Source organism: Xiphophorus couchianus, chromosome 11, assembly GCF_001444195.1.
Source record: "Xiphophorus couchianus chromosome 11, X_couchianus-1.0, whole genome shotgun sequence".
NCBI classification, from domain to species: Eukaryota; Metazoa; Chordata; class Actinopteri; order Cyprinodontiformes; family Poeciliidae; genus Xiphophorus; species Xiphophorus couchianus.
The window spans coordinates 21,773,230-21,800,744 of record NC_040238.1 but is presented as its reverse complement, the minus strand read 5'-3'; the positions used below and the strand labels follow the sequence as shown (position 1 = coordinate 21,800,744).

The window sequence follows — 27,515 nt, the reverse complement described above, 5'->3', positions numbered from 1 at the left end:
ATGCCAACCTCACTAACTGACCCCAAATTGTGACTGGCCAGAGGGAAACCTAAAAAGCTTTTTTTTTTTTTTTTCTGGTCAGTAAACACAACACACCTAAGTGCTACCAGGTTGCTTGGCTGCAAAGTTGTTTTGCTTTACATGTTTTAGCTTTAATCTCTGCCTGTCGTGCAACATGCCAGATTTGAAGATCTTAGAGGGTACCACATGCTCTTGGGGAAACCCACAGAGCCCGATGTTTACAATTAGTAAAGCAAACCTTGCTAATCGCTAATATAACGTACTTTAGACGATGTCAATTCTGCTGTAATTTTGAAATGTGATATTCTAATAGTTAAATTATAAATACTTTAATTGGCGCATCACTTTTTGAAAAGTCGACAGTGCATTGTTTAGGAATTCCGGTGGATGCTCTAGAACGTACAGGGACAACATGTTGAAAACCCCTGAAGTCTTCCCGTTTTCTAGAAGATTCCATGCCGTTCATCACTGCAAAGTAAGCTGAATCAGCCCCCCACCCTCTCATCTCTGTTTCCCCTTGCATATGCCGTACGCCCTCATCACTTCTCGTAGCCCCTTGTGTTTTCCTGTCTTCCAACTTCAATCTTTGCTTGCTCTCATCTCCTTTGTTTCCTGCAAGCCATGCACCATCTCTCTGGGCTGTGCTCCTCCCAATCTTCTTCCCTCGCTCCTCTGCTTCAAAACCTGCTCTAAAGTCTTTCACCAAGACTACAGTTTCCTCACTGTTTTTTTTTTTTTTTGAGACCTGAAATTCTCCATCTTTCTCCCTCTCTCTCTTTTTTTTAACCAGCACTGCTGTCTATTTTCTACCCCCACCTCCAACATCCGAACTCTTTTGCCTCCCACCCTTGCCCCCCTTTCCTCAAACCCGCCTAATGGATCCCATGTCAGCAGAATACCAGAGAAACCACACAACTGCACTGTGGCTTCATGTCTGTCTCTGCCTTAACATCTCCCTCTTCCTTATTTAAAAAAAAATAACCGCCTCCAAATACTACTAAGAGAATAATCTACCAGCTAAGCACTGTAAAAACACTGTTATCACCTGTGAGACAATAGCTTAGCTAATTCTTCTATTTTACAGTCTTTCACTAATGGCTATAGGATTTTTTTATCTTATTGTTTAAGAAATTGCTGAAGTTTTACTTTCCCTTGTCCATGAAAGCTATTATTAAACATGGTAATTACCAAGTGCTCTCTGTTCCAACTTAACTGCTGCCACTTCTGTTAGACTCAGCACTTACTAACTGAATAAGGTTTTCTTTTTAATATACCTAATTTTAGCATAATAACTTTTATCCTTGAGGAAATCACTGGAAGAATCTGCTTAGCGGACAATGCTGTCTTACAGACAAGATGCTTAAATATCACAAGCAGTGAACATTTCTGAGACAAGCTACAATCTAAATTATATTTAAAAATCAAATAAGGAGTAAGTGGTAATCAAAGTTACCCGTTTGCAAGCAATTGAGCGTTGCTTCAAAATATTCAGGTGTGATTAAACCTGATGATGAAAAGAAACATTCAAGGTGTTAATACATGATTGGGGTCTAGTGTGAATAATGGATTAATTCAAATTGAAGCAATTTAAGCAGCACATTTTTACAAATAAAAAAAAATGCTTTATTATAAATGCTACATGCAAACAAATCCACACTCTAATAGCACAATGGCGTTTTAATTATTTTTGGTAAGCTAGGTCAAATGTGGATCAATTCTTTTGCAGTGTCTATAAAAAGCCTTGGGTGTTTAACCTGTTTAATTGCTTTTACGAATCAACATGTAAAAAAAAAAGACAAAAAAAGAATAAAAAAAGCTGAAAATAGATATTTTTTCAAAAATAATGATAAATAAAAAAAAAACATAACTAAGTCCTTGCATAAATATTCTCCCCCCATTAAAGTGACTGACCTAAGTCATCAGAGGTCCAACCAATTGGTGCTAACAGTCTCACAATAAGTAGAATGGAAATCACTTGAGTGCATGAATCTGTCTCAAGTAATTGTAATATAAAGACACCTGTATTCCTGGCTAACATTACAGCAAAACTGAGCTTTTTGGATATCAGATAAGATGCTTGGCAGATGAATGCAGCAAAATATAGACAAATCTTGAACCACAGTTTGTTGCAAGAGAATTTTTTGTTGTTACATTCTGCGAGAGAACTATGGCTTTAGAGAACATCTATTTTCCAGCAAGACAACGATCCGAAGTCCCCAGCTGAAGCTACTCAGAAATGGTTTGAAGACAGCAAGGTGGATGTTCTAAAGTGCCTGAGTTAAAGCGCAGACCTCAACCCCATGACAGGACTTGAAAAGGACTGTTCACAGCATATCCCCATGCAACCTAACAGAGCTTAAAAAGTTCTGCAAGGAAGAATGGGAAAAAATTGTCTCCTCCAGATGTGGAAACCTGACTTCAACCTATCCACACAGACTGCTTGCTGTGATTACAGGCACAGAGGCATCTACTAAACACTGATTTCAAGGGGGGAGAGTGTCTATACAATCACTTTACTTTTATACGTTTATTTAAATGTCATTGTTTTATAGAAGTCAATATTCCTTTTAGCATTAAAATTTGTAATTTTTTGTCAAAAAAGCAACAAAAAAAAAAAAAGCTATTTTCACTGTCTATCGTAATGTGAAACCAAAGCCTCATGTAGCTTTTCATTACAGCAGCGACTCCTGCCAGGGATTGGTTTTCTCAAAAGGTGTGAAAGCAAACAGCAGGGACTCAAACGTTGTTATCAGTCTTCGCCTCGCTCTCTCCCACAGGCTGGGAACTGAGCTGGTAGTAGTCGCAGCGGTGCGCGCTGGGAGCTCACGGGGACACGCGTGATAGACGACCCGATAAGGGACCAACAGGGGGACAAACTGACACATCTCTGCTGGATCCCCCCGCTCTACAGGTACAAGGTGCCGAAACCAAGTCTGGACAGTGACAAATGGAACCAATTTCCATTTATTTATCTATGTGTTGCATGGACTGCAAAACACATGCTGACCTGCTCTCCTATAAATCTTTATCCTGTTAACACAACAGCAATAAACCCCGACACATTAGCCCTCCCAAGAAGCAAAGACTGATCTAGCGTACCAACACATGATGGGCAAAGAACGCAGAAACGTTTGTCGTGAAATTACAAGCCCAATGCATATCGGCAAGAATATTTCTAAACCCATGCAGGTGAATTCGCTGACTCGCGGACATCTGCATACGCAAAGTGCCAAAAACTGCATTTCCTACAAAACAAATCTGGAAAAGGAAAAAAATAAAAAAATAATCTCGAAGGGGTGCACTCAGGGGATAAATCTGGGGACAAAAAAAACGCCTCCCTCGTTACATGGTAATAGGTTTCTACTGTGCAGATGGAGTGGGGCTGGAAAAAGCTTTTGGGGGAGCATTGGGGTCAGGGGAGGGGGGGAAAGGCACCACATTTATACTGTTTAGATGTGATAACGCCTGAAAATTGCTGAGTGAGGCACCAGCTTCTACAAAGGGACAAGCAGGCTGCCAGTCTGTCTTAATGTCTCCAACAGGGTTGGTTGAGAGAGAAGGCTTCACATGACCCCTTGTACTGGTAACCCCAACAGATAAAGGTTGTGTCTCATCCATATTATTAGCAGACATCAGGGCTGCCTCAAATAACCCAGAATTAATATTTATTAAAAAAAAAAAAACATGTTTAGGGTTTGTAGGCACCACTGGCATCCTCTTTACCTCTCACTGAAGCTAACATAAACCCCAAGAAAAATCACTCTCCCAGCTGGTATTGTCATATTACCAAACAGAACACCAACAGATTTCTTTGCTCGATGCCAAGCAGGCAGTGGTGTGAATGGTTGAGCTGCTGGATTTAATTAGTGCTGCACCCATATGGATTAGCAGCCAGACAGACACGAGTGACAGCAGCAAGTATGTCACATTCCCACCTGATCGGCTCTCAACATTGCCCTTGGTGGCATCCAAACACAGATGCACACATGAATACACACCCCTGTGTGTGGGGGTGGGAGGGTTGGGAAAGGAGAGGGGAGGCAAACAAAGATGGCTGGGGACCAAGCAGGCTTTATAATCACGGCATTCCGTTTGCCGTACATTTAATTGGTTTCAGCAGCAGTGCAAAGAAAATGTTAAGGTTGGCTTGCTTCAACATGTGCGTGGAGACAGCTGCTCCGATGGGCAGGGGGTGGGGAGGGAGCACAGTGAGCATACTGCTAAATAGATTATTTAAAAAAAAAAAAAAAAAAAAGCAGCCAGGTTGATAAACAGCATACTGTCATCCTGGCTGCACTGAGATGCAGATGGATGGAAGGATATGCAAACACTTGTTCAGATTGATCACTTTCACCTCCACTGGAGCCATTTTGTTTCTCTTGTGAAAGAATGACAAAAAAAAAAGAAATACTCAGCTATAAATTTGCATATATGAGATAAATTATCTCAAACTGAACGCTTGGTATACTCCTAACTCATCTTGGTCATTTTGATCCCTTTTCATTTTTGTACATCTGCAATTAATTTTGGGTATGAGATATTTACCTACTTGTGTCAATTGATTTCTGCTAGTCAAGGCCTGTTTATTATATAAGAGCCAGAGTTACTTGCGTTTTCCCAAGGAATGCTGAATACCTTCCTCTACCTGCTATGCCACACTGTAGGTCAGCTGGCCTAAAGAAGGACACAAAACTAAAACAAGACCACTTTTACAAAGCTTTCACTGTTTCGAAACAGCATTTGCTATGATTTCTCTATGAATCAGTCGGCTGCAGGCTCCATTTGACACTACAATCCCACTAATTTACAAGCTAATTTTAGCTTGTATACTTGTGAGTGTCAAAGGTAGATATCGGTTGGATGAATGGATTTGATTGGATCAAGGTGCTTTATTACTCAAATAACAATTAGAAGTGAAAACATGAACTTTCCATCCATATTTGAATGTCTTGTATTAGGATAATCTTGGAATGAGACAAATATAAAAACAGCTAAATATGGACGAGTCAGAGACTCATATTTTCCACACTGATTACAGCATTTCTAAATACATTTGTGATTTTTGACACCTTTATTTGTGAAAAATATGGATTAATATTTTCCCTCTAAATATTATTGAAATCTTGTCTGTCTTCCAAAATGACTCTTTTTTTTTTATTTTTTAGTAATTTCCTCAAATATTTTACTCAAGTAATGGAATTAATGGGATTTAATGGAAAAAGCGCTGTGCAGACCAATGGAAATTTCTTCTTTTGTTATTTCAAGGGTATCTTCAATCAAATCATCCACCTCTGTTAACATTACATCCACTGATTGATCTACTTCCTGAATGGAAATGCAATTTCTCAATTACTGTCCAACAATACCCTTAATGGATAATGGAGTTTTCAATGGTCCATTGCAGACCGACAGAGGAGTTGCTGCACTTTTAACATAACTATTTTAAACTGTAATATGATATTAACTTCCAGCTATATAATACACAGTGATGTGCTAAGTAGTGTGAGGTTGGCTGAGGCATTTCACACTGCCTAAGCTCTGTATGAATAATACTGTAATCTGCTGCAAATATGGATAGATAGCTTTTAATTAGCACACTGTAATCCCTGCAGCAGCTTGAGTATTAGCAGGCTCGGTACTGTCTGGATTCACAGAGGGAAAAAAGTGAGCCAGGGAGATCCAGGGATAGCATGGCCTATTGGAAAACATTGTAAATATTGTGGGACAATGTTAGGAGATGTCCTTCATAATTCTTGAGGACAACGATTTGTTTGAGTCTTTATTGGGTGAAGGAGGGAAAAAGATTACCTTGGTTGAGTTCTTTCCTTCGACGCTTCAGTAGTGCACACAAATACAAACCAACAAGTTTCACATCTACTTAGGCTTTTGATCTAGCTAGGGTTGACATTCGTTTTGATAATCTCCAGTGGACTGCAGGACAGCATGTGTCCAGATTAATTGGCTTGTTGCAAGACTTGCAGTTGTCTGCGACGCCGCTTGATATAAATATGCAACTGCTCGGGGGTTCGGAAGAACAGAGTGAGGGAAACACACCTTTTAGTACTTTACAAGATAAAGAACAATGAGTTTTATTGGGACTGAAGCCCTTGATTAGACCCAGTGGGTGTGCTGAAGGTAACCCAAGTTTAACAGCACACAGGCTGACATGCACAGGCTGTTAAACTCCTGATGCTTGTTCAGAAACTAAGCAAGAGCAAAGAGGGAGGCCTATTAAACATGGCAGACTGTTTATACCCTGAACAATGTATAGCGCAATGCCCACTGTGCGTTCATGAGTGTGTGAAGCTTCTTCTACTTCTCTCTCCCAGAAGCAATTTAGGTTGTAGTTTTTAGAGTTATCGGGCAGTCTTTGTTGCTTGTCTTCACTATACATTCCCTGTGAGAAGGCATTGATTATTTATTAAAGCTGCCGTGTGTGTGTGTGTGCATTCCCAGTTAATGCCCACAAACAGCCACTGCTTGTCTGCAGTTGGGTAGGATACAATCAGAGCAGTGAGGAAAAAACACAGATTTAAAAATATGTTCTGAAAACATGCCGCTATTGACCTCTACATCTGACATGGAGATTATGAAACATATTTGAGAACCAATTTGCAGATATTAAGAGATGCGCTGGATCTTACTTTTCCAATCTCTCTCATGGCTGTCAGCTCTCCATGAATTCTGCTTTGTATGTTTTCGTTGTGGTCTTGGGTTTGATTCCCGGGGTGGGTTCTCTCCCTGTGTATGCGTGGGTTCTCTCCGGGTACTCCGACTTCCTCCCACAGTCCAAAAACACGACTGTCAGGTTAATTGATCTCTTTAAATTATCTCTAGGTGTGAGTGTGTGTGTGCATGGTTGTTTGCCCTGTGTGTCTCTGTGTTGCCCTGCGATGGACTGGCAACCTGTCCAGGGTGTACCCCACCTCTCGCCCGAAATGTCTCACTGGAGGTAGGCACCAACACCCTTCCCGACCGCACTAGCGATAAGGGTGTAAGAAAATGGATGGATGGATGGATGGATGGATGGATGGATGGATGGATGGATAGATATACCCATACACAAACAGATATAGGCTACGTTCAGGACGTTTTGACACAAAGTACTTACAGTGCATACAGCTGTACATCTGCAGGCAGTACTGCTAGGAGGGTCTCTGACTTGTGGAGTCTCAGGGCAAAATAAGCAGTCAGAACTTCATACATAGCCGCAAGTTACCAACAGACACTCTTCCTTTGCCCTTTCCCCTATTTCTTCTACTACATCCCCCTCTTTTTTTCCTACCTCCATTCCTTGTGGGAGTCTGAGTTGGGCAACAGAATCCGCTCAATTACAGAACCTCCTGAGGTATCTGCCTTCCCAGCAAGCAGGAGAGCCACAGACAAATAGTGTGAATCTGTGTACATGTCAGCAACACGCACACACACTTGGACACCTCTGGTCAGAGATAATCAATGCCAACAGAGCAACAGCAAAACAGCAGATACAGAGGCTGGAGGTGGGTTGATTTGTCTCAAGCAAACTCAGAGAGAAGTTACTCTAAGAAGAGAAATCTGAGACCAAAGAGAACTAAAATTATCTACAAAAATGCTTTCTGGGTATTTTATGTTTTAGAAATATAATAGCAGGTTACTCAAATGATTTCACTCTAAATCAAAGGTGTCCCTAGAACAAATTTCTGAAAAGACTGTATGTATTTTTTTTCCTTTTGCTTTCTAGATACATCAATACGAAAAAAAAAATGCAACAAAAACGTGACAATCTCTATTTTTAACATGGAACTTTGCGCGAGTGAGCGAGAATGGGTGACAGCCAGAATACAAGACATCACGCTGACAGCACTCCTACATCACACTCCTTGTTTCGGCACACAGTTTAAAAAAAAATACTCAAGAAAAAAAAAAAACTGACAAGAGGCGCAGATGTCCAATGGCTATTAGTGCAAAAACTTCCTCATCTGTCAGTGAGTGGCAGCAGTTAGAGAGCGAGCTGTCAATTAAACAGCCACTCATCCTGGGAAGCTTTTTGACACTCAAAGTAAAGACAGGGCCAAAAAAGGGGGCATGTGTGTGTCTGGATCTGTTCACATTATTTCCTCTTGACATTTTGATAGGAGACCTTTAGCGAGACATTTCTTATGGCATATGATGTACTCATACAGTATTGGGTAAAGCCTTATATGCAAAAAAAAAAAAACACACAGGCTGTACCAAAATGGCAGCTGGCAATGAAAAGAAAAGGGTAAATAATGTTGGAAAGAACTCCTTTGCTGTTCATGAGATTCCGGGTATGGATTTAAAGCTACGGACAACATTTAGAAGTTTAATAAAACGAGTATGTAATACAAATGTCTTCATAGTGTATAAAGGTTGAAGCACTACTGTAAATGTCAACTTGCAAAAGCATTAACTTAAATATTTTTTTTTACATTTGGTTATGTTCCAACCAGAACAATTATTGTGTTTTACTGGGATTTTTGGCAAGACCAACAGTAAATCGAACATAAATGTAAAAAGGAATATGGGGTACATGGATTCTAACCTTTTCAACAAAAAAGTAAAATAAATAAATAAATATATAAATACATAAAAAAAACTAAAAGCAAAAGGATGAAATATTAATATTTTCAGAAGTAAGTTATAATATGAGGCTTAACATGATATATTAACTGCAGTTTAGGAGCCGAAAGAGTCGTCTCTTGTTTGGGAACTGTACCAAAAGAGCCGGGTCACTGAAAAGAGCCGAACTTCCCATTTCTACACTGTGTGCAGCAGGAGCCCACATCCCCACACTGAAAAAATAAAAGTTAGACACTTTTCTTTAGCGGGAACAGGGAAGCTACTGAGAGATAATAAGAAGAGAGATGGGGCTAAATACGCGACAAAGAAGAATGAACAAAAATCTTCAGCTTTTTGATCTGAAGAGCAAAGAAAATTGACACTATAATTGCAGTGAGAGGCTGTTCTACTAAACACTGATTACAGGGGGCTGCATGCAAAAGCAGCCCCCTCGCGATTTTCATATTTTTATTTGTAAACAAATTTGTCCTTTTCCTTAAAATTTGCGATTAAGCAATATTTTGTTTTGGTCTGTCCTGAAAGGTCCCAATGAAGTTACAGGCTGTAGTACTGCATGTCAAAATGTGAAAAATGTTGAAACGCTTTGAAAATCCTTTGCAAGGCACTGTCGATGAAAAAACAGATTTGCTCCCTCCTTCATCCAACTGTCAGTCAATGTTTGAAGAGAGCCTATAATTAGCCAATTTTGCTTGAAGGCGAGACGGAGAAAATATAGATACAGAGACTGGAAAAATCTGTGCTTCTCATTCGACTGAGAATTTTTAATTAAAAAGAAAACATTCGAGATGATAAGTTTGTATACGGTCAATAAGCTAATCAGAGGAAAATCTGACCCAAGATGCACCCTGAGACCTATTTAGATCCAAAATAAGTCAATACGAGGTCTGATCAAAGATTAAATCCCCCTCATGTTTCAGTATTCCAACATGTAAAACAAGAAGAATGAAAAAACCGGCCGTCCAAACTATATTCACTACCACTTTGGGAGACGATCCAGTGACTACGAATCCTAACCCTATTTTATGTTTGGAGTTTTGGCTAAAAGCAAACCAAAGCCAGACTCAACAGTTGAGGCAGAGCATTAAGGTAAATCATACCTCTCAATCATCCTCAGCCAAACATAATACAGCTGGAGGAAATGGGGCTTCCATCAAGCATGACGCTTAAAAAGCAGCTTTTCATTGCTTTCACTTTTGCATAGATATTGGTGCTTCATACTTTGTGCTTCGTCTCAGAAAGGAAATAGGGCTCCTTAATATTCAATGAGATATAGGGCTGCTTTGTCTTCTTTAATTCACCAGTAATTTATATTTAGGTGCACTACGTCTTTATTTGCAAATACAGATTGAAGAAGAAGAATGTTTTCACGAATAATTATGAAAAATATTTTAAATAGGGTTTTCACAAGAACCTGTAGAAGCAGGTAAAATAAAAAGAAAACATCACTTGTTATACATGAATGTTCATCTGACATCAAATTTAATCTGAATGGGATCACAGCATTTTTCTTGAAAAGCACAATGAAGCATATTAAACCCAAAAAGTTAATTTCAGCAGCATAATACCACATTTTTCAGGCCTGATTGTTATAAATTGCCTGTAGATTGCCGTTATGTAAATGAGCCAAATCCTGACATGTTCTGCATAACTTATATTAAATATATGAACGTGGCGGAGACAGAGATTTATGCCCCCAAACTAACAGCAGGTATATTATCCGGCTCAAATGTGTTTGTATACAGGAAATGGTTTATAAGTGTGCAAACAAATAAGGATTCCCATTGCTAAAGGGTTTATAACTCTTAAGATCATTTTAATTATCTTTCCTTTATTTCCCTCTGCGCCTCAGGTTTATCGTCTTATTCAGTTCCCGGTGCCTCATTTCATGCTGTTTATATTTGTGGAATATTACTGCAAATAATGTGAACCGTGAACCAGTAGAGGGTATTTTGCATATGGTGAAAAACAGAGCAGGTGGTTCAAAAAAATATTCTCTACCCTTACACTATACAAGCAAAAAAAAAACATTTATTCAAAACATAAAGGGATGCATAGAGTAAATGCTTTTGTACTCTACCATATTTGGACTAATGAGCAGTGATGCTTTTTGGTGAGGGTAACAAAGTGTCAAGTGATGAACATTTTGAATCTTTGACCTCCAAGACTCAAAGATATGCCTTATTGGATTGTTTCATTCTTATTCAAACTGATTTGATCGTAATGTTTTTGTATTTTTGGAACAATCTGTCTTATCTGATTTCCAACTGAAGTGAAGCTAACCCATTTATTTTCAAACTGATTATTAGTGTAGTTTTTGTGATTAGATAATCAAATAGTAGTGATGAAACCACAGCATTTTTACACTTTGCTGTTAGTCAAACTGTAACGTTTTTATGTCATTATGCTTGCAAAATACAGCAACAGCTGAATATGCTCTAGCAGGAAATACTTTCAAGTGACAAAAACACTTTTGCAATGTAGGGCAGAATTCATTGCCTCAAATGTGTACATGAAATTTGCATCTACAACAGTGTGTGGAACATGTTTTTGTAATGTTGAGCACATTATTGGTCATTAAAGCTGCCAGTGAGGAGATTCAACAACAGCAGCTCCTTTATAAGCCTGTCTGCACATATAAATGTATTCCCAAGGGAAGAGAGAGAGAGAGAGATGCTCCAGAAGGGAGAGGAGGAGGGCAAAGATGGCAAAAAACAGGGGATGCAGAACTGACAACCAAGGCAGACTCAGGTAACGCTTGTAGTGTATTGGAATTGTTCGTCTCATTATTCTGCTTTTCAACAAGAAACCACCCCTTCTTAGTCCTTTAGTTTGCTGGATGTTATAAATTACATCCGCAGACCGTTAGAAAATATAGCAGCTTCTGTGGTTGTGGTGGACAAGCGGTAGGAACAATCTTAGATTTCCATTCTGCGTCTGTGCAGCTGACGTTGTTCAGCTCCTTAATAAAACACCAGCATGATTTTCAGATTAATTTTTGTCATTTTCTATGTTATTGCATGCTAAACATAACTACATAATAATCTCTGTGATTTCGAAATACAATATTGCCTTGTACACGATACTGCAAACACTGCATGTCCGCTCTGATACAAAAGTATACTGTTCAGTAAATCTGATATCCCAGTTCTATTTAAGGATGAAGTGAAACAGGATGAAAGAAACTGATAGTCCACAGTGCGCTGCCTATCTGAAAAAAAATAGAAGAAAACCCAGTCAACTGAATTTCAAAGCTCTGCAGTTGTCCCGTATTTAAAATACATTATGCATGCAAGGGAGGGAAACAAAACGAAGCATCCGCATCCAGTAGATTGCATAAGAATTCTGATTAGTTTAATGATAGTCAGAAAAGTTGGCATTTTAATCACAAACAATCATCGAACCACAATTACACAGCGCACCATCTGGAAGAGCGCTCATTTTTCATTTTCATGCCTTGAAGGCACTGTCAGCGTTTGACTGAGATTTTTTTATTTATTATTTTGTTTTTGCTTTTTCTTGGATGATGTGATACAGCTGCTCAGATCAGTTAAGACAAATAAAAATCTCTGACAGACAAAGTTGCAACCTTTGACCCCCCAAGGAAGTAAGAATCAGCCACAAGCATGGATGAAGTTGTAGCCTGTGACATTATGTAGCGATGGGCAGAGGATGGATAGCTCTAATATCTCACAAAAGGCTAAGCCATCCCTCTTTTCTCAGCGACAGCAGGATTAGTCAACTGCTGTAAGCCGTTAACTGCTATAAGCCTTGGCTCTGACAAACTCACAAGCGTGCGGTATGGCGGACGTTAGACGCATCTTGTTTTTCCTCAGCGCATGGCTTGCTGCATGTTGTGACTCGACGACGGGTTTTCCCTATTAATTAATTTTCAGTTGTTAGAAACAGTTTTGCAGCTATGAGCACATCACTGTTGATTACCTTTCCCTCTGGGAAGTTTCTGTTGCGCTGAGACAAATCAGCAGAGGAGTGAAGAGGAAAGGCGCACGCATGATGTCATGGTAAACCGACACAACGGGCGTGGAGTTTCACTGGGAAACAGATAAAGATCTAGCAGCTTTACTAATCTGAGGATGTGGGGAAACGCGACCGGCACCGAAGTTCGAATCCGAGCGGGAAACAAGGAGGGGATTCATTTTCGGCTGTTCCTTTTAAAGGGGAAACAATCAGAGCTGAATATATAACAGTAAAATGATACCTGGCATGATACGGATGGGGGGCAGGGGAAGTAAGAGAGAGACACGAGAAAATTGGAGTGAGATGCCAAAAACCATGTGTGTAACATCACTGAAACTGTACCACCAGTTCCAGAGACATACATCACACAGAGTGTATGCAAAAAAAGAGTTTTGTTCATTTAAATCTTGCTGCTGTTATTGTTCTCTTAATGTCTTTCTATCACAAGCTACAAATGTGTTGATGCTGGAGCTCTGGTTATCAGTTTCAGTTCATTCCTAGTTTTTTTTGTGTTTTTCTCTTAATATTACGCTAACACATGCCTTACAAATAGGCTGCATTCTGGTTTAATTGGCTGTATGCCACATAATTAGTCAGCTAAATCAGGAAAATTCCAGCAGATTCCAGTGGTTATGCCAGGTGGTGTTCAGCGACTTGCATAAACAATCATCCCTCTGAAACACGTTCATACGTCGTCGGGATGCCATCACACCCTTACAAAGTATTTCATCTGGAATTTATCTAACTCAAAGTAGTGCCTACTTGTGATTTGAAAGGAAAGTGATTGATTTTTTTTTTTTCAAGAATTTCCACGTATTAGTCTGTGAAGTTTTTATCCAGACTCATACTCCTCAATAAAATAAAAGCAAAGAAACCAAACAGATAAGGGAGGAAGCTTAGCTTATGATTAAGTTATAAATCAAACCTAAAGATTTGAGCATCTTTTGAATTGATCATCTCACCTATCAAAACGTGGCTATCCACGTAAACTGACAAGTTGAAAAAAGAGGGAATGAACTGCCTCCAAAGAAACTTTGAAGTGAAGTACTACAACATAAAATTTCAACAATATTACACTAACTTTTCAATGACAGGGTTGGATACTAGTTTCTCCTGTAATTCCCTTGGACACTTATAGATGTGTTATTCCAACCAGAGATTGTGAAGGACAGTCTTAATAAAAACGTTCTCAACCAAAAACTCCTTCTATGCTCTAACTTTGTGTTATCCTAAGTAAGCCCAGTTTCATTATTTGTGTCTAAAGACCTTTTTTCATACAAAGCAGAAATCATGTGCAAATTCCAACTCCCTGCCTGTTACAACTAACTAGGTACTAGACAATACTTGGGATTGGACTGTCGGTCAATCGAGCTGGTCGGGCTCGTAAGGAGCATCTCTAAAATGTTTTAAAGTGGGTTGAAATAAAAAAAAACATCATCTACATTTCAGGGGTTTTATAACTTATTAAAATGGTGAAATACTTGCTTGTATGCTTCTTAGCATTGTACTTTAATGAATTTTTTCCCTACAGACAGTTTAAATCCAAAGACCTCTCAATTGCTGTACTACCTGCAATGTGTTAGTCCTATTCATATTAATACAGCCAAATGTACATTTGTATATGTACAACTGCCTATTGCCACACCTAATAGCTAATTTAGAAGATTTTATCGTCAACCTTCCTCCAACTCTGCTCAGTGGCTCTGCGGCAGAGGTATAGTTCTGCAAATGAGCATGCAGATTTGAAGGAAAGCCCTTCCAAATAAACAACAGCTGTCGTTTCAATCAGAAATGCAGGCTGCATATGTAAAAATTTTGGTAAAGTGTGCATTAGAGAGAGGAGAAGCATGAAAAAGCAAGATTCTGTCTTCTGGTTGTACTGCCTCACATTTCGGAGCCATATGCTCCATATCAGAAGCTCTTGACTACTTCTCCTCTCCTTTTCTCACAGTGCCGCCGCAAGCCAGGCAAGCTCTTCCCCTCCGCCCGACGCTCCGCCACAAATCTATCTTGTGGAAACGCTGAGCCAAAGGGAATATAGCAACTAAAATTGTTTAGACAATACTTGCAGCGCACTCACCCTGGTATCCAGACTGTAAACACAAACCAGCTGTCCCCAAAGTGTGATGCTTATTCACAGACGGCGCTAACCATGGGCCAACTCGGGGAGAACAAGGAAGCGGAAAATGGGATGAGAAACAGCCGGCCTCACATACTGTTACAGACAATTGGAAATAACTACAACTAGACATTTATGTCTTCCTGACAGGGAGGATTTCCAGTGTGTCAGTGCTTGTCTATCAAACAGCATCACCCATTGTCTATATGAAGTGAAAATGACAACTCTTTTTATGACATATATGCAGGTCTACTGCCACTTGCGCTGCTTTAACATGTTTATCCTGAGCGACTGCCGACTGGATGCTGACAGCAGCGGTGACAGGCATTTCAAGAGAGGAGCCATTAGTTAATGGAAAGGGGCAGGCAGAAAAGGTATCAGACGTCCGAGAAGCCACAACAGTCTATGCCCCTTTGTGCGTCTCTCAAAGCCTCGCATTTTCAGCATGTGATTATAATAAGACTGGGCTTGGAGAAGGAAGCTTGTGGTGCATCCGGAAAGCATTCACAGCGCTTCTCTTTCTGTTCTTTCCCACATTGTGTCATTATTCCAAATTGTATTAAATTAATCTCTTGCATCAAAATTCTACACACAAGCACCTCATTATGACAATGCGGAGAAATGTTTTTGAGATTTTGGCAAATTTATAAAAAAACATAAACTCAAGAAATCCCTTTTATTATTATTTTTATTAATGACCTTTGCTTAACTTTGTTGATCCACCTTCAAGTTTTTTTGAACATGATGCCCCAAACTTAGCTCACCTATCTTGGGGCAGTTTTGCCCATTCTCCTTTGCAATTCTTCTCAAGCTCCATCAAGTTGGATAGGAGATGTCTGGGCAGCCATTTTTAGATTTCTGCAGGGATGATCAGTCAGATACAAGTTTGAACTCTGGCTAGGCCACTCCAGGACATCCACAGAAAAGTTCTGAAGCCACTGTTTTTGGATCTTGGCCATGTGCTTTGGGTCGTTGCCCTGCTGAAAAATGAATCATCGCCCCTGTCCATTTACTACTGAGGTCAAGAGCTGACAAAATGTAATATGTCTTGGAGAAACTGCAAACTTTGTGATTGTATATAGAAAAGAAAACTAGTTTTATGTTCAAGACGTAGCGCCGACTTGACTGCAGTGACTTGGTAATGATGACATCATGAATGTTGTTTTAATTTTCTTTTACTTAGCATAGTTTAAGATTTAAGGTCAACCTTGCCCTCCCCATTACACCAGATATATAATTGTTTTTTGTTTTTTTACTGATTATTAAGTAGATTTAACCAGAGCTACATTTGCCATGTGTAATGCAAACTTTAACATTCACTTTTCCTCCTGGAACACCTTTTATCATTTTCCCCCACTTTATTTTCTGAGTTATTCAAAGTACAGTATAATCAAGGAGGCTTTGAATCGAAGGTTTGTTTACTTTCCATTGATTGAGCTCCAGATTATGTCAGTGGAACGTCTTTGTAACCTCATTTAAAAAAAAAAAAAACTGGGGCTGATTTCTGCCATGTTCCAAAACACTCCCAATTAGTTACAGTTTGTCAGAAAAGGACGACATGTCATGATTGCAGCACTGAAACAACCTATTTTTAGAAAATAGGGGCAAATGCTTTTCTCACATTCAAAGCGTTTTAATGGAGTCACTCAGAGATGTGTTTCAAGACCATTTTTGTTGTCATTTCTAAACACATTTCCACCCCATGGTGCTATTGCATCATTGTGATGATACACAGCTGTAAGAAAGAAAAAATTAAGCCCAATTTGGATTTTGACTTTCAATTTTCTTGCTTTCACCTTTTGACTAACAGTAATTTGACAATCACAGTTATTTACTTTAAGATGCCGACTTTTTCTTCCCTCATTTCGCCTCCATTTTCTCAGAAGCAGCATGGCCATGTGGTTGTGAGTCCTGTCTTGTGGCTCATTACTTCATCAGTGCAGTGTTATGGTTTAACCTCCAGTCCCAACCATAAACCTCACTTTCCTCCAGCAAATGGCAATGTCCAATTAGTTTAAGACTAACATTTACCCCTTCCTCTTACTGAACCTAAAAACTGTCCTAGTATCCAATAACCTTTAGAGTACACAGGCGGTGACTTTGCCTTCACCTCAATAAAGCGCTCCATGATTGAATCAAGTGGCTGAGGTCAATAGGACATATGTTCATTTCCCTGGGTCCTCCAGGGTCCCTGCTGGCAGAAAAAAATATGCTGAGTGTCTTCTGTGACATTTATTGGATAGGAACCAAGTTATATCTCTCTTTTGCCTTTTTCTTATTCCTCTTTTGCTTTCAGGATGGACTCCACTGCAGTGTATGGGTGTGCATGCGTGGAAGTGGGCATGCACGCCACCCCCGTGTGCATGTTGTGTATAGTTACACAGTATTTCCACCCTGTGGTCACGCTTCAGGCACCGGCACATACTACATCTGTCAGTGTCTCAACAGCGTCACCTCAATTTTCTGCCAACAAGTCTTACTAGTGTGCCTTGAAGGACAGACACTTCTTTCCTCTCTGTATTCGATCGCCGTCTGTCTCTGTCACTCCTTTCCTCCTCACATCACTTTGCATCTGTCAGCTTTCAACGCCGTCTTTTGTCAGCCTCCCTCCCTCCCCCCTCACGTTTCATCATCTCCGCCTTACTTCGGCTAAATCAGGAGAGCAGTGGGAAGAGTCGTAAAAGTCATTCAGATAATTAATGTGGAATTGAGCTGAGTTTTTTTCTTAAGTACCAATTTTTCCACCCTAATTTTCACATTTACGCCATTCCTGAGTGATCAAATGACTAATTCTCGGGGGGATTCTTGATGATGTTCTGCTGTTTTTCTGCCTGCCTGGGTAGCTGACTCAATGAACCCATCAAGTTATTTAAAGTGACAAGATATTTGTGACAACGAGTCACGTAAATTTATTATGACCTGTCACTTTTATTTTTAGAAACAGGTTGGAAATCAGAAAATTCACTCAGTAAATTGAGGTCAAAGGGTTTTGCTTGCTCTACTTTTTTCTATTTTTTTTTAAGGAAAAAACATCAAATCATAAAAATCTTGAGGAGATAATGTTAATCTTAGTATAACAATTTGACTTCACAGTAAGGATTGTCATGATGTGCCCTGCAAAAGCACTCGTTCTATTTAAATATTTGTACATTTTATTATGTTGCATCCACAAATTTCAATGCACATTACTGGCATTGTGTTTAATTGACCAAAAAGAAAGTAGTGCAAAAGTGTAAAGTGGAAACAAAATTGTTTTCAAAACATTTTGGAAACATAAAAAAAAGAAAAGTATTACATTTATGTGTGTTGTAGCTTCTAACTGTTTTTCTTCTAGGCTTGCTCTGCATTTAGCTCCATTTATCTTCACAGGAGTTCTGAACGGCTTCCATTTCGCTGCTGAAGAAAAGCATCCCCTCCAGCATGATACAGCCTATGCTATGCTTCACTGTGGGGATGGTGTGTTCAGGGAGCGTTCCTTTCTTCCCACTTAGTTTAATTTGCCTACATGGCTTGTGACAAACTTTGTGGAAGACTTTAATGTCTTTAGCTTAAAACTGACTATATTCGTGCCACTTTTTGCAGATAAGCCAGATTTGTGGAGCGCATGACTAATAGATGTCAATTCATTCATACCATTTCCTGCCTGTCACATTTTATTTTACTACAGAGCAGAGGTGGGGACTCGAGTCACATGACTTGGACTCGAGTCAGACTCGAGTCGTTAAAATCACGACTTGAGACTTGACTTGAAAAAATGCTCAAAGACTCGGACTTGACTTTGACTTTCATGCCATTGACTTGGGACTTGACTCGACTTGAAGCTGTTTACTTGAAAAGACTTGATATTTTTTACTCAAAGTCTTAAAATTTAAAACACATTATTTATAAAGTGGCGTCATTAATTAATTTCACTCATTCCGTATCAATATGCGCAGACCGTCACTATGGTTTTCCTCTCTCCTTATGTATGTATGTGTACGTAGCTGCAGCACAACCAATCAAATTAACAGGATTTGGACGTTTAAAAAAACGCGGCAAAGCTACAGAGCTCAGGGAACGAAATACGAAATAACCGCTCGAATATGCTTCCGCGAGTAATTTCTTTTGGCTACGTAGGTTATGAACTTTCGACTAAAAAACGAACTGCAACTTGTAAAACATGCAAGAAGAGAATATCGGATGGAGATGCCACGACGTCCAACTTTGTCCGGCATTTGAAGCTTCACAAAGATCGGTAGGTGGCGCTTTTCTTTTGCTGTAAGATAGTTGACTTTAGCTAACTTCGTGTTAGCATGTGTACTCCGGGTTAAATTGGTGATTATTTACCATAAATCCGGTCCTTCAAATGCCTCCACAAATAATGTGCACCGTGTTAGCTCAGGAAGCCGGTGGATAGTGAGCGGGGCTCCGGAACAGAAAGCAGATTCTGGACCTGAACACAGGGAACAGAGTCTCTCTGTCCCATCATGATGATGAGCCGGGTCTAGTATCATCTAAGGATGGTTGGTGTATTTGAAGACATCTACGTTGGGAAATTATATTGACAATATATTGTTTTGACAGGTCAGAGAAAAGAGGAAAAAACTGCTGTTATGGTTCTTTGTATTGTGCTGTGGAAATGTCAGCATTTTCGTCTTTTTTTATTGAATATCAAGTTTAACAGAACTGCGCAAGTGGTCCAATTTAAAAATGTTTTTTATACTTTGTGTTCAGCTACACATGTTCTATCATTTGAGATAAATACATATTTTAAAACGAACAAATGGTCTATTTGAATTTTTTGTATAATTGCAAATTATAAAAATAAAATAAAATAAAAATGACTCGAAATGACTTGAAATTAAAGGTTCCTGACTTGAGACTTGACTCGACTTTTGCCTGTCTTTACTTGAGACTTGACTCGGACTTGAGGACAAAGACTTGAGACTTACTTGAGACTTGCAACACAGTGACTTGGTCACACCTCTGCTACAGAGTATCCAAAAGGCTGCCTCATAAACTATTTAAACATGGTGGGGGTTTCTCCAAGGCGTTTGTAGTTGTAAGCCAACTCAATGAGGCATGTGAAAGCAGACATCACGATGGGACAAAACAGGAACTATCGTCTTATTTCAAAATAAAAATCTTAAATATGGATGCAACATGATGTCAAACTTTAAGCCCTTAAACCATATCAGAGCCACATAATGATAGCTTTCACTTTCTAAGTCAGACGAAATCGCATGCTGATAGCAACGCTGTGAGACATACTTCACTTTGGCAAGAAATACCACAGCTTTTAATTGCGATGAGCCCTCATACCACAAGAGCTCTTCACATCAGTAATCAGCATACAATACTCCAGTTCTGGAATGGCAAGTCAAATGTTTGTAATTTGTAAACTCGTCTAAATATTAAGGTGGTTTTAGGGGCTAAGAGCAATAAAAAATCTTCTCACAGCTTTCACAATTACCAGTTTTATAAATCTCAAGAGTTCAGTTTTGACCGGCCAAGAGTCTTTAAAAAACTGTTAGTGGCTAAGGGTTAGCTAATTGTGGTATTCACAGATGGCTAATAAATTATCAGTCTCTGAACTGTCACTGGTTATTCCTTGTACTGTGTACAGAGAAGGCAGCCACAAAAATGATAAATGTTTCTCAATTGTTTTTGCTGTCATCTCGCACAATTAGACATCTTTGTAAGATGACTGTCAACACAAGAGCTTCTCCCTAGTTCCATTCTTACTTCAAAATAACTGAGATTTGCACCGCGGTAGTTGCTTACTTTGGTAAGCGATTTCAACACTGCATGAAAACTAATCTAAAAAATAAAATACAAAAGAGAAAATCAACCAATGTGTAAGGTAAGTCCTTCTTTTCCATTTTCTCCGTCATGTGATCTCTTTGTTTCAGCAGCTTTTTCCAAAAGGCAGGTCTGTTTAACCACCTGGCCCCAGGGTGAGCCATGAATCTGTGTGACCTCTGAAGGATGAAGTAAGCAAATATAATTCATCCAAGCAGCTTCAACAAGTCTTCTCTGTGTTCCACCTCGACCCTAAAGCCTTGCAGTAAATTTTGTGAACTACAAGTAATAAACTCTCCCCCCCGCCTCCCAGAGACCTTGGCTTCCGAGGTCGGAGTGCTGATCTAGCATTACTGTGATACAGTTTGACCATCGCCTTCATTATGATGCAAAAGGTAAAACTTACACTGGAGGGCTGTCATTATTGTAAAACCTTGGTGCAAACCCAAGAGGTTGAAGCTGTGTAAGCTGACACAGCTAAGCAAAGCGGAGGCTTGACAGTAAATGATGGAGAAGTATGCAGTGTGCGCGGGCATGACTCTGGTTGTTAACCCTTGTCACTAACACCTCCCTCAATCAATGCCTTCTTTATGCGTGTTATTATCCAGTGTTTTCGGATTTGGAAAACCTTTGCTCCAATGGGATTTCATCCCCATGTGGCCTTCTTGCTGAGGATATTTCTCCAAAGGTTGCATATACTGACCTTTTGCTCTATGCCCTTTCTAAAGGCATCCTTCCATCACCGCATTTAACATATAGACATTTATTAGAGCTGTAAGCAACCTGATGGATTCCTGGTTGACATAAACCTATTCAACTGGAAGCACATCACACTTTTACACATGCATAGCTATGACTCAACAAGGCCGGGGAGTTTTAAAGTCTGTGCTATGTGTAAACAAATTAGTTCATAACTGTGAAGGAAAGCTATCATGTTGCCCTGCTGGATAGTAGGCCTTTGCACCAGGAAATTCTTTTGTTCACTCAAGCTTCTGTTTTTTTTCCAGGATTGTCCTGCATTTTAGTTTTCCCATGCAATTTGACCAGGTCCGTATCCCTTCAGAAGACAAGAGTCCTCACAGCGTTTCGCATCTCGGCAAAAAGTTTAATATTGTTGTCATAATAACAGAGAACCTTCTTTTACATGTATGCTCTGTGGCAAACTTCAGGACGTTCTTTTAACAATGGAAGGTTTCTTGCCACTATTGAGATGGCAGTAGCAGAGCCAGTTTCCAAAACACAATGTAAAAACAGAATGAGGAGGTCATTCATTACCACTGATAAATTACAGCATGAGAGGACTATACGGATCCCCTTGTTGTATGTTTTTTTTTTCTTTGTTTGTTTGTTTTTATTCGGGGGCTATCAGAGTAAAGGGGATAAACACAAATAAACATAATTTGTTTTCCTTTTTTTTTTTTTTAGATTTTGAAGCACCAGTGGCCATTAGTCAAAGCTATCCAGTGTGAGTCTGGATATCTCTGGCCAAGTATCAAGTGAATTTTAATGTTATTAAAATAAAATAAATAAAATAAAATTGACCAATGCATACAGATTTATCAACACTGTTAGGCTTTTTATCCCTCTATAAATTCATCAAAACAAGGGTTTATATCTCTTTCATAGACAAGACAGTAAGAAACAAATATATATTCAGCTATTTCTTTAGCTCCCTAAGAAACAAAGAGATCTTTCAAGGTTTTTAAATAAAAGCGTAACACCCATATTCACACCACCAGATATCAACATTTTACATAATTTTGAGAGAAAAAGCTGGACATGCAGCAATAACCTCGAGGTTAGGGATCAAACCCCTGACTATTACGTTAATAATAATAGTGGCCCCGATATACTGGTCGTATACATTGTCACTCTTGTTTATGAACTACTTTGTGTCAGTGTATCATAAATCGCAATAAACAACATTGATTTAAATGTTATTTACTGTAAAAATGTGAAAAGGATATTTTTCGCACATTCTCGCTATGCTGCTGTATGTTAAATGTTTTTTGGGTTTTTGTGTGTGTGTGTAGATTTATTCTATAGGACTATTTTCAGTCAATGTGTTCAAACAAAACTGGTTAAAGTCAACACAATCAGAGAAAAAAAAAACAGCGGCACTTACTAGCTACTTCCAGGGATGCGTTGTGACTGATCGCCTGGCCCAGATAATTTCGGGCCACACAGACGTAGCTGCCGTCGTCTGGCTTGCTCCGACGTCCGTGAACGATGCGCAGGAAGAAGAGGGATCCGCTGGGCAGCAGCATGCGGTGGGAGCGCGGGTTGTCTCGGTCCGTCTCAACGCGCTCGCCATCTTTATACCATTCCACTGTCGGGGTTGGACGGCCCTCTGCCTTACAGTTGAGCGTGGCTGGTTCCCCTTTGGACACAATCAAATCAGAGGGGTGCTCTACAATCCGGGGTGGGAAGTCTTCCTGTCGGAGACGAGACCCTAGAAAGGGAAATGGGGAAATTAACTATGTATTAATTCTGTAGGTTAAAGTAGAACAAAGAACATGTTACAACTAAGAGCCATGAAGAAATATACCAAATAATCCCCCTGGTAAAGGTGACTAAGAGAAGAAGGCAATTAATACAAGAAATATGAATGATCTATTATTCATCTTCGATAATAGAATTACCACATAAACATGCAATAGAATCTAAATCTTTTGTTTTAGCAGCTACAATCTCATCAGATAATGTAAATTACAGTAAAAGAAAATTCAGCAGCAAACGTAATGATATGTGGAATCTCTCAGGAAGCAATATGTCTCAAAATATGAGACAGATGTCCTTGAAAAACAATAATGATATAACTTTATACCGCTTTGGAAAAGCTCCAAGGCTGAATTTAAATAAAAGCATCACGCATGACTGTTCTGACGGAATGATGTTTTCCTTTGCTTCAGCTTTTCCCAAGAAAAGCCAACTTTTCATTTTTGCACGCCTATGTAAACTTAAACTCTAAATTTTTCATGCACTTCTATCACTCACGATGCCCCTTCGGCATTTGAACCCAACTCCACCACAGCCTGTAAATAAGACATAGAAATATGAATCGATACTTCCAACCACACAAACACTAACAACCACAAAATCCCCTTTAATCCCTGATTCACTGCTGAGATGTCAATCAATCCGCTCCCTCCACGAAGCTGTGCAAGGCGGATTCCCACTGAGGCTGAGGACAAACAAACCCCCCTAATGACTTCCAGGTACACAACTCTGATGCCTCTGCACATCTAACATTGCATTCATCTCTTTCCAGCCCACCCCAGCACAGTTAACCTCTCACACTGTGCCACTTCCTATCGTGTAAACACCCACAACCCATCTCTTCCTCTCATTTTTCTGTAACATTACCTAAAGCCGGGAATTTCCTTCATTCACTGTAATCCAAACAAGGCTAAAAGTGCAACAGAGTGCTAAAAACGAATGACAGAAACTAATTTTTCATTTGTGAACACACTCACTGGTCACTTTGTTAAGTACAACTAGCTCATACCATTATTTGACCACCTCTTGCTTTTGAAATTGCTTTCATTTTTTGTGACATGGAGTCTATCAGATGGTGGAATCACTTAGTTCCAGCAGATTTGTCGGCTGCACTTCCATAATGCAAATCTCTCATTCCACAACATCCCAAGTGGCCTCTGTTCGATTAAGATCAAGTGACTAAGGAGGGAGCTAGAGTATACCAACACCCACATTATGTTTGAGAACAGAGAAGCGATTTGTGCTTTGTAATGTGGCTTGTTTTTCTGCTGGAAATAGCTAAATAGTTGATGGTGCACTGGGTTCATAAAGGGATGGGTATGGTCACCAACAATACTCAGGATGGGGCGATGAAATAAGGTTACATTGGTTCTAAGGGGCCCAAACTGTGACAACAAATATCCCCGCTACCATAACACCACCAACAGCAACCCAAACTACTAACAGTTTGAAGCCATGCTTTCATGCTGTTTATATCAAATTCTCACCTATCTGAATGTCATATTTGAAATGAGGACTTATTAGACCACATAACGTATTCAACCTGATTTAGGTGAAGTGCAGCTTCATTTCATTTGTTTTTAGATGACTTGTGTCTGACCTGGTGTTTTCTTCTTGTGCGGTTGCTCATCTGCTTTGAGAATCAACGTATTACGGACAAACAACAATACATGGTAATAAACCACTCTTAATTGTCTGTAAAGAAAGTTAACAAAAAAGATAGTTGTGTGAGAAGATCCCAGCAGATGAAAACAAACAGTCAGACCAGGCTGTCAGGCATCAACAGCCAAAATCCCTTAAATTTCCCATTTTTTCCCCATTCCGATGGTCAGTTTGAGCTTCAGAAAGTCATCTTCAGAATGTTGAAATGCCTAAATGCATTGAGTTGCTGTCATGTGAGTCATAGATTTTCTAATTGTGTTAATAATCAATGGGATAGGTGTATTTATTAAACTAGCAAGTTAGTATACATCCAATGGCCAGTCCTGAGTCCTGGCCATTCATAAGGTCAAATTCCAAAAAAATTTGAATTTGTCTTTTAATTAGGTGCAGCAACACTAAGAATACATTATATTTTTGCACTTTTTTAATTTTTGAGAAAATCTGATTGAACAAAGAACCCTTATTAAAGCATATTGGAAATAAGAATTGGTCAGGGAAAGTCTAATCATTGCACTTTTAGTAAACACCGAGTTCTGAATACAGAAAGGTTTTATTCAAGATACTTAGGAAAACATTATTGTAGATGTCATGTTTCCACATCTTACTGCATTGTAATTCCATGTCAGCAGTGTTTTTGCTGTTTATCTGATGTAATACTGTTGGGACACATGTTGGTTCTTTCCATGGGGCTGACAACAGAAGCTTCCACAGCTTTTAGCCGGGCCTGACTGTAACGTGTCAGTGGCCTTGGAAAGCAGATAATCCCTCCCATTCTCTAGTGGTGAAATCCTACATTCCCTTTGCACCCAGTAATACCCACACGCAGGCATTTAGCCACACTGATAACACCTTACAAACTGAGAGAAGGGTTTGTGGTGTAGTTAATCACTTGTGTGTTTTCACACGTGTATTTACTGCTTTCCAGAAGCTGATAAAAGAAAACAGGATCTTATGTTGCAGCCTTCTATGTCATAGCGCAAGTAAAAAATAAGAGCAGAAGATACATGCATTGGCTCACTGTTAGAAATTTTCAGGTTTTGCAACCAAAATATTTATATGTAAATATAATATTTCTGGTATGGCAAGTCAAATGTTCGTTATTTGTAAACTCGCCTAAATATTAAGGTGGTTTAAGGTGGCTTTCCTCAGTGTGACCGCTGAGGAAAGATTCTACGTGAATCTGAAATAAGTAATAATTTTTGGCGTTCTTTCCTTTACAATGCAATAAGTGGTTGGCTTAAATCAAAATGTGCATTCTTATGAAAATCAAAGTTTAACAAACGCTTTTTAAGCAAAGGCATCCAAAAAATATTTACAGTGGACTATTCCGGCTATTCATATGTCAGTGTATGTGGAGGTACTGTAGCTGTTCGCTGATTTTTATGAGGAATGTAACTCCAAATTATTCGCTCAAAATTCACACACTTGCAGATTTTTGCTAAAACATTCAAAATATAATGCAGCTAAGGTAGCTGAAATATCTAAGCGCAAAGCTACTTAGAGCCATATGCTTTTTGCTGGCATTTGTGAAGCAGCCAATGGACCTTACCAGAGGGGCTGTTTTTCATTGGCTGATGCCCATTCTACCTGGTGACGTGCGTGGCCGTCTCACAAACACACTTAGCTTCCTGTTAGCTAAGTACAGCATAATGGCAGAACTGATACAACTTCTACACCTTGGAGCCTGTCTGCTACACAGTCTTACGTTAGCTAAACAGATCAATATCCAATGTGTCTGTATCTGACATACACTAAAGATTTTATTTTAGCAGAAAAGGTTTTGGACTAAACTGTTACTCGTGTTAGCCACGTTAGCACCAAGTACAGCTAGTCAATCAATCATCGCTGTGTTCAGGGAAGCGCTGATTAATAATCGAGAAATAAATATCAAGCCTGGAAACTTGATATCGTAACGGACTGAATGTTATGTTTTTAACGTAATCTTTGCTCGTCTTGCGGGGAGCAGGCGGTTGCCATGGTAACAGGTGTGCTTAAACTACAAAGAGAGAGAGAGAGAGTAAAAAGGTAGGAGTGGTTTTGAGTTGATCACCTGTTCGGGTTTTTTTACCTTTGTTTCTGTGATATTCTGGGGTTGGAAAGAACAAGCAGAGGGAATGTGGAGACTAAGTCTTTTTAATGGTGGAACGCAGGAACAGAACAGCTACTACAGTACAGGTTTTCTGGCTAACCCCACCTAATCAGCTGGCCTACTAAGAACTATACCTAGAACAGGTATATCTGTATTCCTACCACTAGGGGCAACAAACCACTCTATTACAGTTTCCCTTTGCTGTGGCGCATTACAGCCGCTGTAGTTTCTAAACGTTGGACTAATTACCTCGTTCGTTTGTGAGTTTACATCATTCACAACAAATATCAAATGGAACAAATATACTTCATAAAATTTTAACAAACAAATGGCTTCTACCGCGATTATTGTGTGAAATTAAATTAATTATATCCCAACTTCAGAAGATTTGCCTTTACCTTTACAGAGCGCTTTGGTTCCTCCTATCAGTCTGTAGCTTCTCTTATTGACGTCATCAAACCAAATGTCAGATCTACCATAACTGACTGACACCTGCTGGCCTCAGGTTTGCAACCAGCTTGTGACTGAGAAACCAGTAACCTCCTCCCAGATGATGACATGAACTTGTTAGTTCCTCTGTCCATTGTAGTAGCTGATATATTGTGAAAATCCGGTAGAAATGATGCACTAGTGGAGTCATGTTTACATAGAAACAACGGCTGCCAGGCTTTGTTTGTGAGACTTGCGGCCATGTGGGTTGGTTGTGGGCGGAGCTTGGTAAGGTCCATTCATTTTCCTTAGCACTGAGTGGCTGTACCCCTCAAAAGAAGAGATAAAAACTGTAGACTT

The 27,515-nt window shown here is 39.5% G+C and overlaps 1 protein-coding gene across 2 annotated transcripts in view; it reads right to left on the bottom strand.

The window, feature by feature from the left end:
* The window catches only part of LOC114153002 (roundabout homolog 1-like), a 105,049-nt gene that overhangs the window by 44,267 nt on the left and 33,267 nt on the right, over positions 1-27,515 (bottom strand). For both annotated transcript variants that reach the window (XM_028031209.1, XM_028031210.1), the window contains one exon: positions 22,602-22,928. In XM_028031209.1, coding sequence (XP_027887010.1) covers positions 22,602-22,928 — 327 coding nt within the window. The remainder of the gene's footprint in view (positions 1-22,601; positions 22,929-27,515) is intronic.